The 18,138-nt window shown below is 41.8% G+C and overlaps 1 protein-coding gene across 3 annotated transcripts in view; it reads left to right on the top strand.

Annotated features, from left to right (window-relative positions):
• SLC18A2 (solute carrier family 18 (vesicular monoamine transporter), member 2) overlaps nt 1–18,138 on the top strand; it is a 37,901-nt gene that overhangs the window by 593 nt on the left and 19,170 nt on the right. For 2 of the 3 annotated variants that reach the window (XM_014945224.1, XM_014945225.1), the window contains exons 3-9: nt 1,310–1,661; nt 6,962–7,020; nt 10,776–10,859; nt 12,776–12,868; nt 13,289–13,378; nt 13,487–13,530; nt 13,606–13,666. In XM_014945224.1, coding sequence (XP_014800710.1) covers nt 1,310–1,661; nt 6,962–7,020; nt 10,776–10,859; nt 12,776–12,868; nt 13,289–13,378; nt 13,487–13,530; nt 13,606–13,666 — 783 coding nt within the window. Of the gene's footprint in view, nt 1–1,309; nt 1,662–6,961; nt 7,021–8,903; nt 8,963–10,775; nt 10,860–12,775; nt 12,869–13,288; nt 13,379–13,486; nt 13,531–13,605; nt 13,667–18,138 lie in introns of all 3 variants that reach the window. The other variant, XM_014945226.1, reaches the window with a different exon arrangement.

Here is an 18,138-nt window from a genome sequence, read left to right on the forward strand (position 1 = left end):
TCGGTTTATGCCAGAAATAATCCCCAGTGACAGATGTACTCCCCGAATGCGTGATTAATGCTCTCCAACCCAACATGTTAAAGCACTGATTTTTATTTTTTTTTAATTGTTGCTTTTAATGATATTCTAGGCATTGCAAGCACGCTGCCATACACACCAAAGTCTTGCTTTATTTCTATGTTAATTGCAGGATAAGGAATGGTATCAAAGCGTCTTCATAATTCCTTTTTTTTCTTTTCCCCGCTAAACGCCGTTAATGCTTCACAGAACGACAGATAACAGTATTTTTAGCTCATCATCGTTTTTCTTTTTTTTTTCTCCTGTGGTCATGCAACTGAAACAACAGGCTAGATAACGTTAGAGATGCCTGTTTCCTTGCGATAGTTTCTCTTTCCCCCACATTTGTCTTAAAATGATAGGTTAACAAGAAAGCTATCTAACTGGGTTTTAAGAAAAGCACTTCTATGAGTTGGTTTAACAAAATAATAAGTATAATAATAACATAATAAGTCAAAGATGCAACTTTTACTGGCTTCAGTGGCATATGTCAAGATTTAGGAATCAAAATACTTGGCACATTTTTCACTGGTGGTTTTAGAAGTCCTTGTATTCAAACGTTTATATGAATTTAAAGAAAAACATTCAGAGAAACTAGTGGTTCATGGATGCACAGGGGCACACACGTGAATGCACATGCTTCTCTTGGAGGTGAATTGGGCTGTGCAGAGCCAACTCTTGGATGGTGCTGCAGCATCCCCTTCTGAATCAGACTCCTGAATTTCTTGGGAGTGGGCATCAACACCTTAGTTCTGACTACTTAGTATACAAGTGTTGTGGGTTTTTCCTTCTTGTGGTTGTTACTTATCAATATTTTATGATTTATTTTAGAAATGTATTTTACTACATGCTTTTCTCGTCTTTCATGTTTCCACAATCTGATAAATGGACTTTTGCAGTTATGTGCAACAAAGAGACTCTTCAGACATGGGTTTTGATACTTATGTTTTGCTTTCTGAAAGATACCTGTGTAGAAAATCTTATACTTATGAAAAGTGACAAAAAATAAAGACTAATGTAAAAGAACCTTTTTTTGGTTTAAATTGCACTTCTGAGTTATGGGTGTGTTTTTTCCCATGAGCAAACTTCTAATTTAGTTCTGTGCTTCTGCCATGCAAAATCCTCGCTGATGTTCTCTGTAGGAAAGCCTTGTATTTCCTAATAAATGGCAAAACAAACAAGAAAATTTGGTGATTCCATTTGTAAATAACCTGACAGTAAGATGCCAATATTATTCTATTTGTTTTTCCAGTGCCAATAATTCCCAGTTACCTTTACAGCATCAAACATGAGAAAAATGCCACACAAATCCAGACTACTAAGCCCAACGTAGTCTCAACAACGATGGACAATTTTCAGAGCATCTTCTCCTACTACGACAACTCCACGATGGTTACTGGAAATGAATCTGATAAGACAGGACCCAGAGAGCTGCATCACACTCAGACAGAACAAATGATAGTAAATGTGACTCCTTCCCCGTCTGATTGCCCCAAGGAAGATAAGGACCTGCTGAATGAAAATGTTCAAGTTGGTCTCTTGTTTGCTTCAAAAGCAACGGTGCAGCTAATCACTAACCCCTTCATAGGGCCACTGACAAACAGGTATGTTATTTCTGCTACGTTACTCAGGTAGGAGTTTCTATTGATGTTTTAGTCTGGACTAGTGTATCAAAACAAGTATTTTTAATTCTGTTGTGGCCCTGACTTACTGGCCGTTTCACTTTATCTGGAGAAATATTCCAGTGAAATATGTTTGAGGAACCCGTCTTCTAAATGCCTACACCCTTCCTAAAATAAACTGGTGAACTGCACATGAGCCATTTATTACTTTCAATATCCTACACTTTTCCTTCAGCTCCTTTCCTGGTTCCTAGAAACTTTTTCTGAAATGGCACTGAAATATCTTCAATACAGCTACATGGAGCCAAAAGATGATACAGCTCAGTATTTATAAAGCACTGTGAATTGATGAAGTATCTGTTACACCTACATTAGGCAAATGTGATGTTGAAGCTGTGGGCAGGGTTCAGGTCCCTCCCTTGCTCTTGCAGCCCTTAGTGCTGTTTGGTATTCAATGATTCAGAGTCTTTTGAGGCAAGAATTGGTGGGAAATTCATGTGGACTTCAGTGAAAAATGAGCAAGTATCAAACTTTGTTGATGCCATGTTCATCACTGAGTTCAGTGGATCACAGGTTTCCATCAGTATGTGATTTAGCCCAGCCTTCAAATTTTTCTTTCTAAATTCTCACAAAGATATGATACCATTTAAACATTTTGTTAAATATATGTTATAGAAAATCTATTTGAGCCAGGATCAAGGGTTTGAGCACCAATATCCATCACTTATAACCCCTCCCCCAAAAATCTGAGCATTACTCATGCTTATCATGGAGACTAAAAATTATTTATAATTTAAATTTCTGATGTTAATTATTAATTTAATTTTATTATTAGCTTTTTGTGTAACTTTTCCCCACAGAAGCAGCTGCAGTCCTCCCAGACCAAATATGAGATCAATTTCTCCAAGAAATAAACTCCAAATTGTATTTAGTCAGGTCACTAATTTTCATATTTCTTAATTAGGCTGTTTTTATAAAGAATAAATTTTCCATTGAGAAAATATGCTTCAGAAATTTGTCCTTGTAAACCAGTTTTGTTTAAGCAGTCAATGGTTGCCATATGTGGCAATAACCAAAACAACCAACACCTTTTAATGCTTTGTATTTCGGGTTTTGAAGCCAGAACTACTTTTCTTAGATTTTATAGCTTATGTGTATTATCTGAGTGTTTAATTTCAATCTGATAGTAACCTACTGGGGGCTAAGTGATGGTTTGATGCACAGGGTTATGAATTCAAAACCTGTATTGAATCTGTGGAACTGATCTAAACACAAAAGCTTTAAATGAAATGGTTTCATTCCCCTCTCATTTCACCTTATCCCCTGCTGCATCCCGCCTACACAGACAGAAGTATGTCGTGGCAAAATTATTTTTCCACAAATATTGCTGCAAGTTGAGGAGGTGAACAGATTTGTGTTGTTACCTGGATTTTCTGTTTCGTGAGGATATGATAGCTCATCTACAGGCGAAGCAACTTAACATCAAAAAATATTTTCAGAATAGCTCTTTAAGTATTAGTCTAGATTTTCCTAATTGTTTAAATTACTGCCCTATTGATATTTACTTTTCTCTGTTACCGCCACCATTTCCCAACCTGCCAAATCATGAGAGAGGCAACAATATGCTCCACGTTGACGATGGCTTTTTCAATAGCACGGTTACATCATGCTGTAGATACCATCTCAGCTCTTCCTTTGGTTACCACCACCATTTCCCAACCTGTCAAATCATGAGAAAGGCAATAATATGCTGCATGTTGTAAATGGCTTTTTTCAATAGCACGGTTACGTTGTGCTGTAGATACCATCTCAGCTCTTCCTTTGGTAGACATCTGCCTAAGTAAGAGGGCACGTGTCCCTGCTGGAGCCTGGTGCTGCCAGTGCCAAGGCAGGGGGGCAACACCTTCCCCCTGGAGTTGGCTGCAGGGATTTAGGTGGTACATCCTTAGGTTTGGCACTGGGGCTGTAGATGTTCCTGTAGTATCTCCTTTCTCTCTTAGGAGCAGGACTGGCAACACACCAGCGTGAACACCAGCACCATGAGCTGAGGTTTCCTCCTGGAAACATCCCATGGGGTTTTTTGCAGGGGACTGAGAGTGTGACTGCACCTACAGGGGCAGGTTTGAGAGCTCAGATGCCCAACGAGTGGGAGAGGAAAAGCAAAGAGCACATCACCCCAGCATCCTGTGCAACAGACTCTTGTCTCGTACAGCAGAAGCGAGTGCCTTAGTGACAAAGTGGCCCTAAATTAGATTTAAGGATTACTGGTGTTTTGTTGTTTTTTTTTTTAATGCGTTCTTTGTATCTTGCTACCAGGGATCTGCCTTTCTTCTGAGAAATGCTTAGTGGGAACTATCAGTTAACACATCTATCAGTTAACTGTAGAAGTCATCGGAAAAAAAAACCCCAAACCCTAATGTTGACATTTCTTAATAACAACATGTACATGATCAGTAAAAAACAATGTGGAAATCATAATCATTATAAATGAAACAGAAACTGAGTTATCGTTATAAAGACTCTTCCTTACCACTGATGAACTGTTTAGTGATAATTGTTACTACCGTTATCAATTTTTTCAAAATTTCAGCAAAATATTACAGCTTAAGGAGAATTGGCTACGTAGTTCAAGATTAGTGTGCACGGTCTGTTAAGATGCCCAGTAAGTTTCTTTTTCAAATAGATAACACACTGTGTTCATGGTTCTTATTTTCAATCAAGTATAGTTGTTCAGGAGTGGTTTAGATTTTTAATCAAGCATGGAGTTACTGGTTTCCAGTATTGGCTTTGAGTGTCCGAGTTTGTACAGGATACAACAAGATGTTCTATTCATAAGAGTCTGTGCCAATTATTCCTTTATTTTAGGTTTTCTAGAAGTTTTGTATGCTGTTTTTCCCTTTTTTTTTTTTTTAATAACTCCTGGAGGTGTAGGCTTTTAAAATAAACTTCAAAATCAGTTTCATTCAAGAAGTGAGTTCTGCTAAAAACTGAAGGCTCTGCCTAACCCTTTCCAATGAAGAGAATAGGCGAAAGGCCGTTGTGTCCTCTGTAATAAACTGGTTTTCTCCATTATGTTTTTCAAATTCACACTGAGCTCTATGAAGGAGGCTGTGAGCCCAGCTGTGCTAGCCCCACAATCCACCAGAGCCAATGAATGTCTCCTTTGCTACATCTCTCCCTCCCTTTATTCATATTGGTCTTAAAAGTCATTCAAAAACGAGCAGATATTTTCATCATTTTTACACCATTCTGGCTACAGCTTTGAGTGACTTTGCATGAGAGAGACAGTGGCTAGGACCATGAGCGTGGAGGTGGAGATTGCAGGGACCGCACTCCCTGTCCCTGCAGGTTCTTCTCTACCTTCATAGACATTCAACAATTCATTGGTTCACAACTTCTAGGAAAATACTCTTCTTGCCATACATCCTCCCCAGTCTTCACTGGCAGTGAAGATGACAGCCAGACTGCCCACCAGGACAGATGTAACAAGGGGTGCTCATGGTGGTACTGGTGTAGCTGTGCGGTGACAGGTTTGAAAATGGGATTTGCAGCACTGTAGTGAATGGATAATTAGGCTCTAATCACCCACAGCTGCTAACCTGGTCAGTGTAACTTTTGTTTTACTGCTGCACAGGACCCATCAATTGGTTGTCTTATTGCATGGTAACCTTATTAATGGGCATAATAGACTTCCAAACAGTCCTTCAATCTGGGGTCAATGCAGCTCTGAAACAGACTAATTTAGGCATTCTCCATCAGTGGCAGCCTTTCCTTTTCCTCCTTCATCTAATGACTTTGGCTTTTTCAGAGGTCAGGAATACTTGCAGGAAGCAGTTTTATCTGCAGGTAGCCTCAGTGAAACATGCCACCCTCTGCTGCAGGTTCTCTTGGAGGGTTTTGAAAGGAGTGCCCAAGAAGATGACGTGCTTGAGTGTGGTAATGAGGAAAAAGAAGAGACAAGACAGGCTATAATATTATTTTCTGTTGCACGCATGCAGAGGAACAAAATGTGGAGATAAGTGTGATGGGGCATGTCATGTCATGACTGAGAAGTAGGAACTGTATGTTCTCAGGTTTCGCATGGCAAGAAGATGAATGGCCCAGGACCATTCATGGATCACTGAATAGCTGTCTGTTACACGTAGGGCCTCTCTTTCTTGTGATTATTTATGTTATATAGTGTAACTGTTCAGCAATACCTCTCGGTCTGTGCTCTCCAATATCTGTTGGACACACCAGGGAATGCAGCTGCAGATTAGACCTTTGTGGGGGCACAACTGCCGACTAATTAGTGCTGCTATTTCAGGAGGAGGCAGGGTTTGCTAAGATTATGCAGGAAAAGACAATCTGCATATCTAACCAAACGTCAGCTGGATGTGGGTAAGACTGTGCCCTGAGAAAGAGCAACCACGACCTGTAGAGGTTCAGCAGTCTTGTGCAGGGGCAGCCCACCAGAATCGGGCATCTCCAAATTGTGGGTGAAGCTCCAGGCAATTTTTAGCTTTCCAGAGGATTATAATGACCTATTAAATTCCAGGCAGATGCATGTCACGTGCTGACCTGTATACCTTTGCACGGTCTTGTATGATGGATCACTGGCAGTGCAGACTTTGCACAGCACTAGCTGTGCCCACACCAAGTCTAGTTCTGAAATGATACGTCAGCTGGATGTGGGTAAGACTGTGCCCTGAGAAAGAGCAACCACGACCTGTAGAGGTTCAGCAGTCTTGTGCAGGGGCAGCCCACCAGAATCGGGCATCTCCAAATTGTGGGTGAAGCTCCAGGCAATTTTTAGCTTTCCAGAGGATTATAATGACCTATTAAATTCCAGGCAGATGCATGTCACGTGCTGACCTGTATACCTTTGCACGGTCTTGTATGATGGATCACTGGCAGTGCAGACTTTGCACAGCACTAGCTGTGCCCACACCAAGTCTAGTTCTGAAATGATTAATTCCTCTGTGGAAGAAAAGGTATATGTGATAAAACAAAATTAACAAAATTCAAATAAATACTATGATGAGACATATAATGAACATCGAGCCCTGCATTTCAGAGAGTTTTCCATTATCAATGGATTTCAGATACAAAGTCTGCTGTGCAAGGTGAAAAGGCATTTGTAACATGGACAAGTTTGATCATGTGGTCTACAATACGTAGTTCAAAGCCTACCAAGGTACAACATGTTGGGATTTTCAGTGTGTGTGCGCTCACGTAAGTTGAACTCAAAATATCAGTGGAACAATCCCATAAATGTGGCTGTTCATTTTTTTTTTTTCCAGAATAGGTTACCAGATTCCACTGTTTGCTGGCTTCTGCATCATGTTTGTGTCAACAATCAGTAAGTGTCCACATCTTATTTGGTCTGGCCCAGGTGCAACTTTTAAATGAATTATCCATAATAATTATCAGTAGGAATTCTTCGTGTTGATGTAGAGGGCCTGATTTCCAAGGAAAATGTGAGAGTGGCTGCACCATATGGCTGGTGGTACTGGTGGGGTTTGACAAGTGTGCTCTTACGAGTATACTCTAAGGAGTCCACCACCTTCCATCCCACCTCAGCGTGCCTCTTAGTTGAATCTTTTTCTCAGGTTCTTGTAATCTGAAGTGGTGCTCAGTTTTAAACTGATAGCCATGGGAGGGCTATTTTGCAAGGTCCTTGACAAGTAGCTGTTGTGGGGGCTTATCAGAGGGATCATGAGGCTGCAGTGGCTCACGAGCAGAATACGAGTCAACAGTATCATAGCGTTGCTAAACATCGCTGGGGGATGTGCAAACAGGAGCACTGCCTGCAAGTCAGCTGAGATAATTTGTCTGCTCTAATGGCATTGATAAGGCTTCAGCTGCTGCTTTATGTTCAGTTTTGGCATGGCACTTAAAAGGGCAGTCCAGGTGGAAAGAGTCTATGACAAAATCCGTACCAGAGTCCATGACAAAAAGGAAGGGAACAGTTTTCCATGGCCACTGTACATAAGAGGAGGAGTAACAAGCTTAAAAGTGTATCATCAAGGAGACTGAAGTGCTGGAGAACAGCACTTAGAATCTTAGAGTCACTGACTTCAGAGAGTTTTCCATTATCAATGATCCTTACTTGTATAAAAATTATATTAATTAAAAAAAAGAGCTCAGAATAATTAGGTTGGTTTACCTATGTCAGGATTGTTATTATTAAAAATAAAAAGGAATTATAGATTCTTCCATTATTTGATTGACCTACTTAAGCCAATGCTGCCAATATAAATGCCCAATACTGTCAAATTGGACATTGGAAGTTGAAGTCAATCAGTGCCCCTTTGAAAAACATCATCCATCATTGAAGAATTTGTCCATTAAATAATGTCTTTGCAACCACATTTGAGGTGCACATTCCTACAAAAAAAAGGAAGCCGTGAAAAAAGTGTGTGAAATAGAATATACAGCTTGTCCTAAGAGCTACCTGGGTAGTGGTTTTGATTCTAGGGTAGATTTTTAATGGTGTGAAAAATAGTATATTTTGAATTTTTTCCTTGAAATTTCAGTTTTATCTGCTCAAAAAATGCATTTGCTTTCCAGACAGAATATTCTTTATTTCCTGGAAACTTGAAAATTCTTATAGGAACCAGGCATTTCTACAGGCTATTTAGAGTCCTAATGAAGAAGCAGGCTGATGAAGAAAGCTCTGATCAGCTCCATTTTTCTCCTAAATCCATGGAAAGCAAAAATATTATTCTTGGGCTCTTTGGGACTCTTCCAGTGCTCCTGGCTGAGGCAGAACTCCCAACAAAGAGGGTGACAAATTTTTCCAGTAAAAAAGCTATTGGTTTGACCATGTCTCATTATAGTCATTGTCTCATGAGGGTGGAAACAGATGAGCATTGAGACACTACTGGGGTATTTCAAAGCTCAGCATGCTCAGACAAATCTTCCATTCTCATATCCTTGGTAACCCCATGGAGGCCCAGAGGGGCTTTATTAGGAACAACTGTGGTGGAACAAGAACAGGATAATCTGATTCTAATGAGAGAAGGATTTCTTCCAGGGATTTCAGATACAAAGTCTGCTGTGCAAGGTGAAAAGGCATTTGTAACATGGACAAGTTTGATCATGTGGTCTACAATACGTAGTTCAAAGCCTACCAAGGTACAACACATTGGGATTTTCAGTGTGTGTGCGCTCACGTAAGTTGAACTCAAAATATCAGTGGAACAATCCCATAAATGTGGCTGTTCATTTTTTTTTTTCCAGAATAGGCTACCAGATTCCACTGTTTGCTGGCTTCTGCATCATGTTTGTGTCAACAATCAGTAAGTGTCCACATCTTATTTGGTCTGGCCCAGGTGCAACTTTTAAATGAATTATCCATAATAATTATCAGTAGGAATTCTTCGTGTTGATGTAGAGGGCCTGATTTCCAAGGAAAATGTGAGAGTGGCTGCACCATATGGCTGGTGGTACTGGTGGGGTTTGACAAGTGTGCTCTTACGAGTATACTCTAAGGAGTCCACCACCTTCCATCCCACCTCAGCGTGCCTCTTAGTTGAATCTTTTTCTCAGGTTCTTGTAATCTGAAGTGGTGCTCAGTTTTAAACTGATAGCCATGGGAGGGCTATTTTGCAAGGTCCTTGACAAGTAGCTGTTGTGGGGGCTTATCAGAGGGATCATGAGGCTGCAGTGGCTCACGAGCAGAATACGAGTCAACAGTATCATAGCGTTGCTAAACATCGCTGGGGGATGTGCAAACAGGAGCACTGCCTGCAAGTCAGCTGAGATAATTTGTCTGCTCTAATGGCATTGATAAGGCTTCAGCTGCTGCTTAATGTTCAGTTTTGGCATGGCACTTAAAAGGGCAGTCCAGGTGGAAAGAGTCTATGACAAAATCCGTACCAGAGTCCATGACAAAAAGGAAGGGAACAGTTTTCCATGGCCACTGTACATAAGAGGAGGAGTAACAAGCTTAAAAGTGTATCATCAAGGAGACTGAAGTGCTGGAGAACAGCACTTAGAATCTTAGAGTCACTGACAACTCTGCATATTAGGAACACATTAGACGAATTTTGGTTGGGATGGAGGTAACAATAATAAGCCTAATTCATGGCAGAGGTGAGTACTGTTGACTTGCTGTCATATTTCCTCCCTTTATTTTTCATAATTTTTCTCTCTCTGCATGGGTAGGGATTTTTGTATGAGATGGTGAAAAGCCTGAGAGGCACAATGCCACAGGGCAGGGGGGAGAAGTACATGGAGATCTTGGGTTTAGTTGGTATGTAAAAGCTTCCCCCAGCTAGAAGCTGCCTGGCAAAATTCCTTAGGTGGCCAACAAATATGAGCTTTAAAAAGTTTTAAAAATCTTACTGTAGATTTACTGATACTGACCTGGACAGAGGCTCTACAAGCAGAGATGGGCTTGGGTTTCTGGGGCACTCCTACTTTCCAGTATAGTGAATGGGGAATTTAGTTGGACTGATGAACAGGGGCTCTGTTCCCAAAAAGGCAGAGTGGAGCCCAGGGTGACACCTCTTGGGGAGAGATAGAGAGGCACCTTCTCAGGTGCAATTTCTCTGGTGGTTGGCTGTTGGGGGGATCAGGAGCTTGCTACAGCCCTTGAATGGGTGAAGATGGCTCCCCTGCACCCTCAGCCCTTGCAGAGCTGGCAACCCCAGGGTAAAATCCTCTCTCCATCCATGTACTTACTGGAGGAAACATCAGTGTGTGCACACAGGTAGGTGTGTGTGTGTGTTAAATCCCACTTTCCCCAAATACCTGGAGCTTCAGGCTGGGCAGCCTTAAATGAAGCAGTGGGAGGAATGGTCTTCTAACTCCTTCTGTGTGCATCTGAATCAGAGCAGGATGTAATCACATCCTAAGTAATTAGTTAAAACCCCTTGTGAGCTTGCATTCTCTGTTACCAGGAGGCTTAGACACCTGGGAGCAATTCAACACTGACACATCTAAATGCAATAAGAGAAAATAATGCAGTTAGCATTGAAAGTGACACAAGTCACTGTAAACGCTTGACTAAATTGTATGAAGTTTTTGTTATAGTTTCAAGAAATCTAACTTTTTAACCTAGTTAGGGTTAACCTAATTTTAAAAATTCACCTCTGTTTTTTTCTGCAGTGTTTGCTTTCTCTGGAAGCTACACTTTACTGTTTATTGCCAGGTCCCTTCAAGGAGTGGGTTCCTCTTGCTCTTCAGTGGCAGGTAAGAGAAGAGATGATAAAGTATAGATCGCTTGTTCTGTCGCTTTTAGTCACTTTCTAAATTGTGTTTTGTCTGCAGTTTCAATAATTAATGCAAAAATATTTAATTAAATCTATTTCATGGTTCTTCTGCCCCTTTCATATCAAGTAGCTCAAAGGCAAATGTCTTTTCAGACTTCCTTGATATTTGGGTTGCAGTAAGGTAGAACACTAAATGAACTGCACTCTCCCTGGGATTTCTGCATCTGTGTCTTCAACGCTTTAAATTAATTTTTAGCCATTTTAAAGGTCATTGGGAACTTATGTTGATACTTATTGTCGAAGGGATAGCAGCTCTGTCTCCTACTGAAATTTCTGTTACAAAATCTTGTTTTCAAGGACTTACCATGCCATCTGCTGGTTTGGACTCAGTTTCCCTGTACCAGATTTGCAATGCAAGGTTATAATTTTCAAATTAGTAGATGAAAAGGGGTAAGGGTTTTTAGCCCAAATTATTCAACCATGACTGAGACAGGAGAAAATATATTTTGTTCATGTTAGAACGTTTCACAGTCTTCTATTGGAAAAGCTTCCCGTGATGCAGAAATATGAATTTGGCTCAGGAAGGGAGGCGAATACAGTGTTTTGTCAAGAATGTGTCTTTTGGCTTCCTCAGGCAAGTTCCCCCGTCCAGGTTGGACTAGTCTATAAGCAGGGTTCACGTACACTCTGTAGAAAATTAACAAGAATTTGGCAGCTGGATTCCTCCTAGGTTCCTTTTGCAGGGATTTTACTCCAGCCCACATCTGGGTAGTGCTGCTTGGGGCAGCTGGGGAGATGCAACACCCCATACTGGAGTTCAAGGCAGGAGCAAGAAGCACCTTATGCTGAAGATGGGTTTGAAGCTGCTCAACAAGCACCAGTTAAGCAGAGAGATTTAAGCCTGGATGAGCAGTGAAAGGAGTGGGGATGTGACTAAGGGAACAGGCAGGGGCTGGGATGAGGAGCCAGGGATGGGGAAGGCAAAGACAAGCAGGATGGGTTAAGACAAGAAAATCCATCCCTTCTCCTTGTACCAGTTAAGGATACAAGTCAAGCTTTTCAAAGGGAAGACATATCGGAATCAAAATTATTGTTCACCTTTAACTCAGTCCCTGTGGAATTGTGCACCTTGAGATACAGCTCTTAGGAGAGTATGTGACTTTTTTTTTTTTGCAGACAACCTATAAAATAGAGCAGAAAAAGCCAAGAGATCATCTAGTCCACCCCCTTCCTGAAGGCTGGATCAGCTTTGTATCTATCATTCCTCATGTATACTTGATAAGCATGTTCTCAGAAGAACATGCCTAATTCCTAATTCCTGTAGTTGAGAGAACATGAAAACCAGTTTATTTTCTTTATCATTGTGGTTCTTTTTCATATTGCAAGACTATTATCACATAGAATCATAGGATGGTTATGTTGGAAAGGACTGTAAAGATCACCCAGTCCCAACCCCCCTGCCCCACCAGACCAGGTTGCTCCAAGCCCCATCCAGCCTGGCCTTGAACCCCTCCAGGGATGGGGCAGCCACAGCTTCTCTGGGCAACCTGGGTCAACATCTCACCACCCTCACAGAAAAAAATTCTTCCTAATATCTAATTTAATCTCCCCTCTTTCAATTTAAAACCGTTATCTTAATCCTATCATTAGAGTCCCTAATCAGGAGTCCCTCCCCATCTCTCCTGTAGCCCCTCCATGTGGAGGGGATCTACACACACATACATATATGTATTTGTATTCGTATATAGAGAGATACCTGCTGTCATGTGTGTATAATGTTAAATAAGGGCTGGCAAATGAAATTATGACCTTAAACTATAGTACACAGCTGCCTAATTTTGTGCTGTGCTCTTTTTTTTTTTTTAAAGTCTTAATTCTTTTTATTTTTTCTTTTAGGGATGGGTATGCTTGCCAGCGTGTATACAGACGATGAAGAGAGAGGCAACGCAATGGGAATTGCACTGGGAGGCCTTGCCATGGGAGTATTAGGTCAGTGAGACGGGGGCTCTGCTGGTGAGAGAAACCACCCCCCAGCCTTCCCCAGACCCTGTGCTTGTGAGCCATGAGAGCACCAGGAGAGGTTCATCTAGTGCAATGTTACCGTGTCATCTCCAGATTAGACTCATGGTGCACGTTAACTATCTTCTTACACAGATACACATGAGATGTTTGGGTTTCGTTTACGTGGAAGAGTATTTTGGGGAGTGAAGAATGCAGTTATTGTCATGATCAGTGAGCTTTGTGTTTAGGGGTTTTTGGGGGTTTGGTTTTTTGTTTGTTTTGTTTTGTTTTGTTTTTTAAAGAGCTTTTTGGTCACTGAGTGCCAAGAGAAGGATGCCCAAATGCTTGCAGAACATGGTTGCTCAGAGATGTGGCTTCACAACTCTGTCCTTTCTTTCTCCCTGGCAGTTGGCCCACCTTTTGGGAGCGTCATGTATGAGTTTGTGGGGAAGAGTTCTCCTTTCCTGGTGCTGGCAGCACTAGCTCTGTTAGATGGAGGTCAGTAAATTCGAAGAGTCAATATCTCCACGTAGCACATCCCTTTTGTATTCTTACCATCTAACCCCCTTCTTGAAGAAATGTTACAGTATTGATTTCTTTTCACAGCTATTCAATTATTTGTTCTGCAGCCATCCAGAGCACAAGCAGAAGTAAGTATTAACGTAAAACACCCCGGGCAATGGATGACACTTTGCTTTTCCTAATCCCAAGCTTTTGTTTCATAGAGTCAGAAGGGGACACCGTTGCTGACGCTTTTGAAGGACCCGTATATCATCATTGCAGCAGGTACCAGATCCTTTTTGTTCTGTTTTGTTTTGTTTTTCTTTAAACTCTCTGCTGATGCTGTACCTGGCATTCCGGAATGCCTCAGGCTGAGCTGGTTTGACGATATTGTCATTTTCATTAACATAAAACTCAAAGAAAAAAAAACAAACATCTGTTGGTCACACAGGATGAATATACCAGTAGAAATAGAACAGGCAGAAAGTTTGAAATGTATGTGTCTTTCCAGCTGAGAGGACACTAAGGGCTTGTGGTTACTTGCTAAGGCAATGAGATGTGGCCAGGAAGCTTTCTCCCAGGCTTTGGGAGGGAGGGCTTGCCAGTACGTTGCAGATGTAGGGAATAACACTCAACTTAGTTTCTGTTTGAAGAGGGAGTGAGTTTGTTCTCTAGAGCATGGGTTGTGTTTCAGGGTTGAATGGTGAATGACGTTTGGTATTAAACGTATCATTTTTCTACTGAGTCTTTCTGTCTCAAGGGAAGTTTACCTTTTTGCAGTGTTTCGTCAAATGTTTATTCTGAAGTCTGTAATTAAGGCCGGCCCTTTTCAGATATTTTATGAACGTTGAAAAGAGATTGTAATTTTTACAGTTTTATTCCTTAATTCTAACCTGTTTGTCCAAGGAAGCGATACTTCCAGGCATTTTTTGAGTTTGCTGTTTCTTTTTTCAGAGCTGAATGCCAGATACCAACAATAAATTCAGCCTTTTATCTGGCTTACTGGTGCGCAGAAGTCCAAATGCAGACTTCTTGCTGGAATACAATGTTCAAGTGTTAAGTGCTTCAGTTGGGAAGTTGTTGCTTTTTACAGAGGAAAGGGTCTGAAAGTTTCGTTGGCTCTCCCACACCACAAGGAGTTTGGTGTTTTGCTTGCTCTTTTTTCTAAGATGGGAACTTCTGTTCCTGATGTTAACGGGGAAGGGTGGGTAAGCGGTTGGTTGGGACAGCAGAGTGGTTGGGACAGCAGAGTTAGCTCCATGCTCTGAGACCTTGAGGCAACCAGTCAAGGAACTGTGTCCCATTTCTCCACATCTAAGCCAGGATACTATGTCTTCTGCTTCACAAGGATTCTGCAAATGTAAATGTCCCACGATGTGTATGATGTTCAGATACAATGATTAGAGAGAAGGCTAAAAGTACCATTGGTTTTGCACTGCTGAGGGAGATCAGAGGTTTTGAATGGCTTTTAAACCAGTTAATGACCTCATTAAAAAATTGACTGCATCTCTAGTGGGCTGATTTGTTAACCACAAGTAAAACCCAGGGCCTTTGTAGGCACACTGCAAATGGACTAACAGTTTAAGTGTTTCTTGCACTCCCGATTTAGGTACACTAATTTCACGGTATAAATTCAGATTCAAGTCTCCTGAGTGTGCGTCATACACTTGAGTCATAATTGTTTGTGTTCTCAAAGTACAAGCCCTTTCTGACCAATTTGGCTTATCTATAGCACAATATTAGTCTTTAAGGCAAGACGTCTTGAACTCGAGCATGATGTTCCTCTCTCTCTGTGATGTTTTCCCTTGATGACCCGTGTTGCCTGTGAGCTAATAGCATCGTCTGTCAGAACAGACCAGAGGCCAGAGCTCTCGTTCACTTGTGGTGTGTCACAGTCCCTATGGCCAGGCCAACTGCCTGGTCCCCTCCAGTGCCAGCTAGAGCTACTGCAGGATGCTCTTTGGCCGTTCCTGTTGAACATCCACTCACCAGTCCAGGTGGGGAGGTCACAAAGATGAGGGTATCAGAGGGACAGGACCAGATATGGCAAACTCACATGAAAACCTCTGCAGGGAGAGGAAATTCGAGCAAACACAGACTCTGCCTCCTGTGTGCATTGTGTCAGAGGTGATGCTTAAAGGTCAGTGGCACCAGTACTCACTGGCTTAGGTTAAAGAAACATTATTGACGCTTTTCATCACTCCTAGAGGAGCTCAGTGAATGAAGTCAATGTCATTCTTGCAGCCAGACCTCACTGACAGGGACCAAAGCAACTGTATGTGCTACCAGGTGACAAAGCTGCATTGACAGGCGATTTGGTTTAAACTATCAGATCCAAAAACCAGAGTTGAGACAGACATCATCATGATCATGTGGGTTCTTGAGAAGGTATGGGACAGCTTTTCACTGCATACCTGCTTTTTCAGAGAAAAATACTAATGATGTCTATGGCACTCTGCCAAAAGCCGAGTGGGTTCTCAGCTGTGGAGATGGGTCTGGCTGGAGGGTTGCAATTTCACACCTTCTGGCCAACACAGGACATTTAAACAAGAGACAATATAGGATTTATGCCCTTGAGACGTGGTCCTCTAAAGTGAGGTCAGCTCCATGCAAGACAGAGGAAAAAAAAAATTTATCTTCTTTTGGGGAAGCTTTGCTAAGGTAGCACGATCTCTCTTGGACTTTGCCCTGAGTTTGCAGAGTCCCAGCTCAGGCTCTCACTTTTCTTTTGGGGTATGTCCTCAAGATCTGAAGTACCTTTGTCACCATGTACAGGGGTGCTTTGGTCAGGTCTGGTGATGCTTCCTGACCTCATGAGAAGTAGATGCCACACACCCATGCACGCCTGCTTCTCATTTCTTTGTGAAGTTTGTTAAGTGTAGAATAAGACTTTTGCTATTTAAGTCATCTCTGTTAGAATGGCCCTGCTTCCTCTGCCTGCACTTTGTGTGGCTTGAAATGTTTTTCCAGCACCAAGAAAGCTGCTGGAGTGTGGCTGATTTCTTTTGCTTGGGAGAGGGCAGCCCCAAGGTGTTCCACTGGGGCTCCTCATGACTCTACACTAGCAGGAGCTTGCACCAGAGTGGAAAGGTTGGCTTCAGATCTAACCTTTTGTCCGTAGGGTAAAGCAGCACTGCCCGGTTGCTCCTTGCCCTGGGAAGGGAGTGAGCCATCTGGCCTGAGAGTTCATTTTAGGAATCGTGGGTGCACAGACTAACACATTCTGACAGGTTTGAGCAAAGAATGGCATCAGTGCTCATTTCGTTTTGAACTGCACGACGAGGAACTTGTTCCAGGAGAAATAATGTTTCTCTGACCTCAGACAAATGAAGGTTGGCTGGTCTTTTTTTTTTTCAAATGTAAAATTTGGATGGTAAATGACTGTAAGAGTCTAGAAGATGTTCTTAAATTTCAGAGATTATAAATATTAGGAAGAAAAGAAAAGTGGTAACACAAAGTTGAGGCTGTTACTTCTAGCAGTGATTTCCAAACTCTCTTTAAAGCCATTTTGTGAGGGATTAGCAGAGGAGACATGTCCCATTGCCTTGCATCAGGCTTTGACTGTCTCGGGGAGTTTTGAGTAAGTGGGAAAGACATCTCGAATCCAAAGCAGTACCACAGGGTTTAATAATCCCCCTGCTAAAGCTGAAATGCACTACCAAGGACAGACGGACGTGACACAAGCCCAGTGGAGCCTGGACCCGCAGGCGGTGGAGCAGGGCAGAGCTGAGCTGGTGGGCAGGACTGAACCAGCACTCCCACCGCTTGTTGTCCTTCCAAACTGGGGGACTGAAGGTCCAGAAACTCAAAAGAGATTTGGAAGGATTTGAAATTCATAGGGCTGGGCAAGCTCAGCCAGACTCATGCTTTGCTGCCTGGATTCCTGGCTGCCAGCGATGGGAGCTCGGCACAAAATTCCCTTTTATAGGGACAGACAGCTCAGTGGTTGTCTCTTGGTATTTTTAGGATCGAGACCTCCACATCTCATTATAGTCAGTCTCAGGTGACGGAGGCAGAGGGTCAGAGCCTGTGCCTCTTACACAGTGGGGCTCCGGTCTTGCCCCAGGAGACTAGATAAAGACCAAAATATTGTGGTTTTAGTTAATCATTTGTACAACTGTCAAACCTCATGAACTTTCTAAATGTCATCAAGCTCACTGCAGACTTTCACATTATGAAATAGCTTAACCTTTATTGTAGATTTTCTAGGAGAATAGAAGTATATATAAAGTTTGTCTTCAGTGATTTTACATTCTGTTCTTTTTAACATTAATCAACATCTGATACGTGAAAAATAGGACTGTAAAGAAGTGCAATGTTTTATGCAAAAGCATCTGTTTTTTGCATGTTTTTTTGTTCATAGTCAAAAGAAATAATTGTGGGTTTTTTTCCCCCCTCCCCTTCTTTCTCCAAGGATCAATCTTTGTTTTTTTTCTCCCCTCCCCTTCTTTCTCCAAGGATCAATCTGCTTTGCAAACATGGCGATCGCTATGCTTGAACCAGCGTTACCCATCTGGATGATGGAGACCATGTGTTCAAAGAAATGGCAACTTGGTAAAGTAGAGTATATTATTTGCCTTGCTATGTTTTGCCTAATGACCCTTTCAGTTCTGATCCTGTTAATGATGGTCTCCTTATATGCTTCCGGGTAGCCTTTTTTTTTAATATCTTTAAATTGTCAGTGTTATACGTGCACCATTGCAAGCATCAGCTTTGGTTTTTGTTTTTTTTTTTTTTAAAAGTTAGTGGATTGGTGT

This window comes from Calidris pugnax, unplaced genomic scaffold, assembly GCF_001431845.1.
Source record: "Calidris pugnax isolate Ruff unplaced genomic scaffold, ASM143184v1 scaffold89, whole genome shotgun sequence".
NCBI classification, from domain to species: Eukaryota; Metazoa; Chordata; class Aves; order Charadriiformes; family Scolopacidae; genus Calidris; species Calidris pugnax.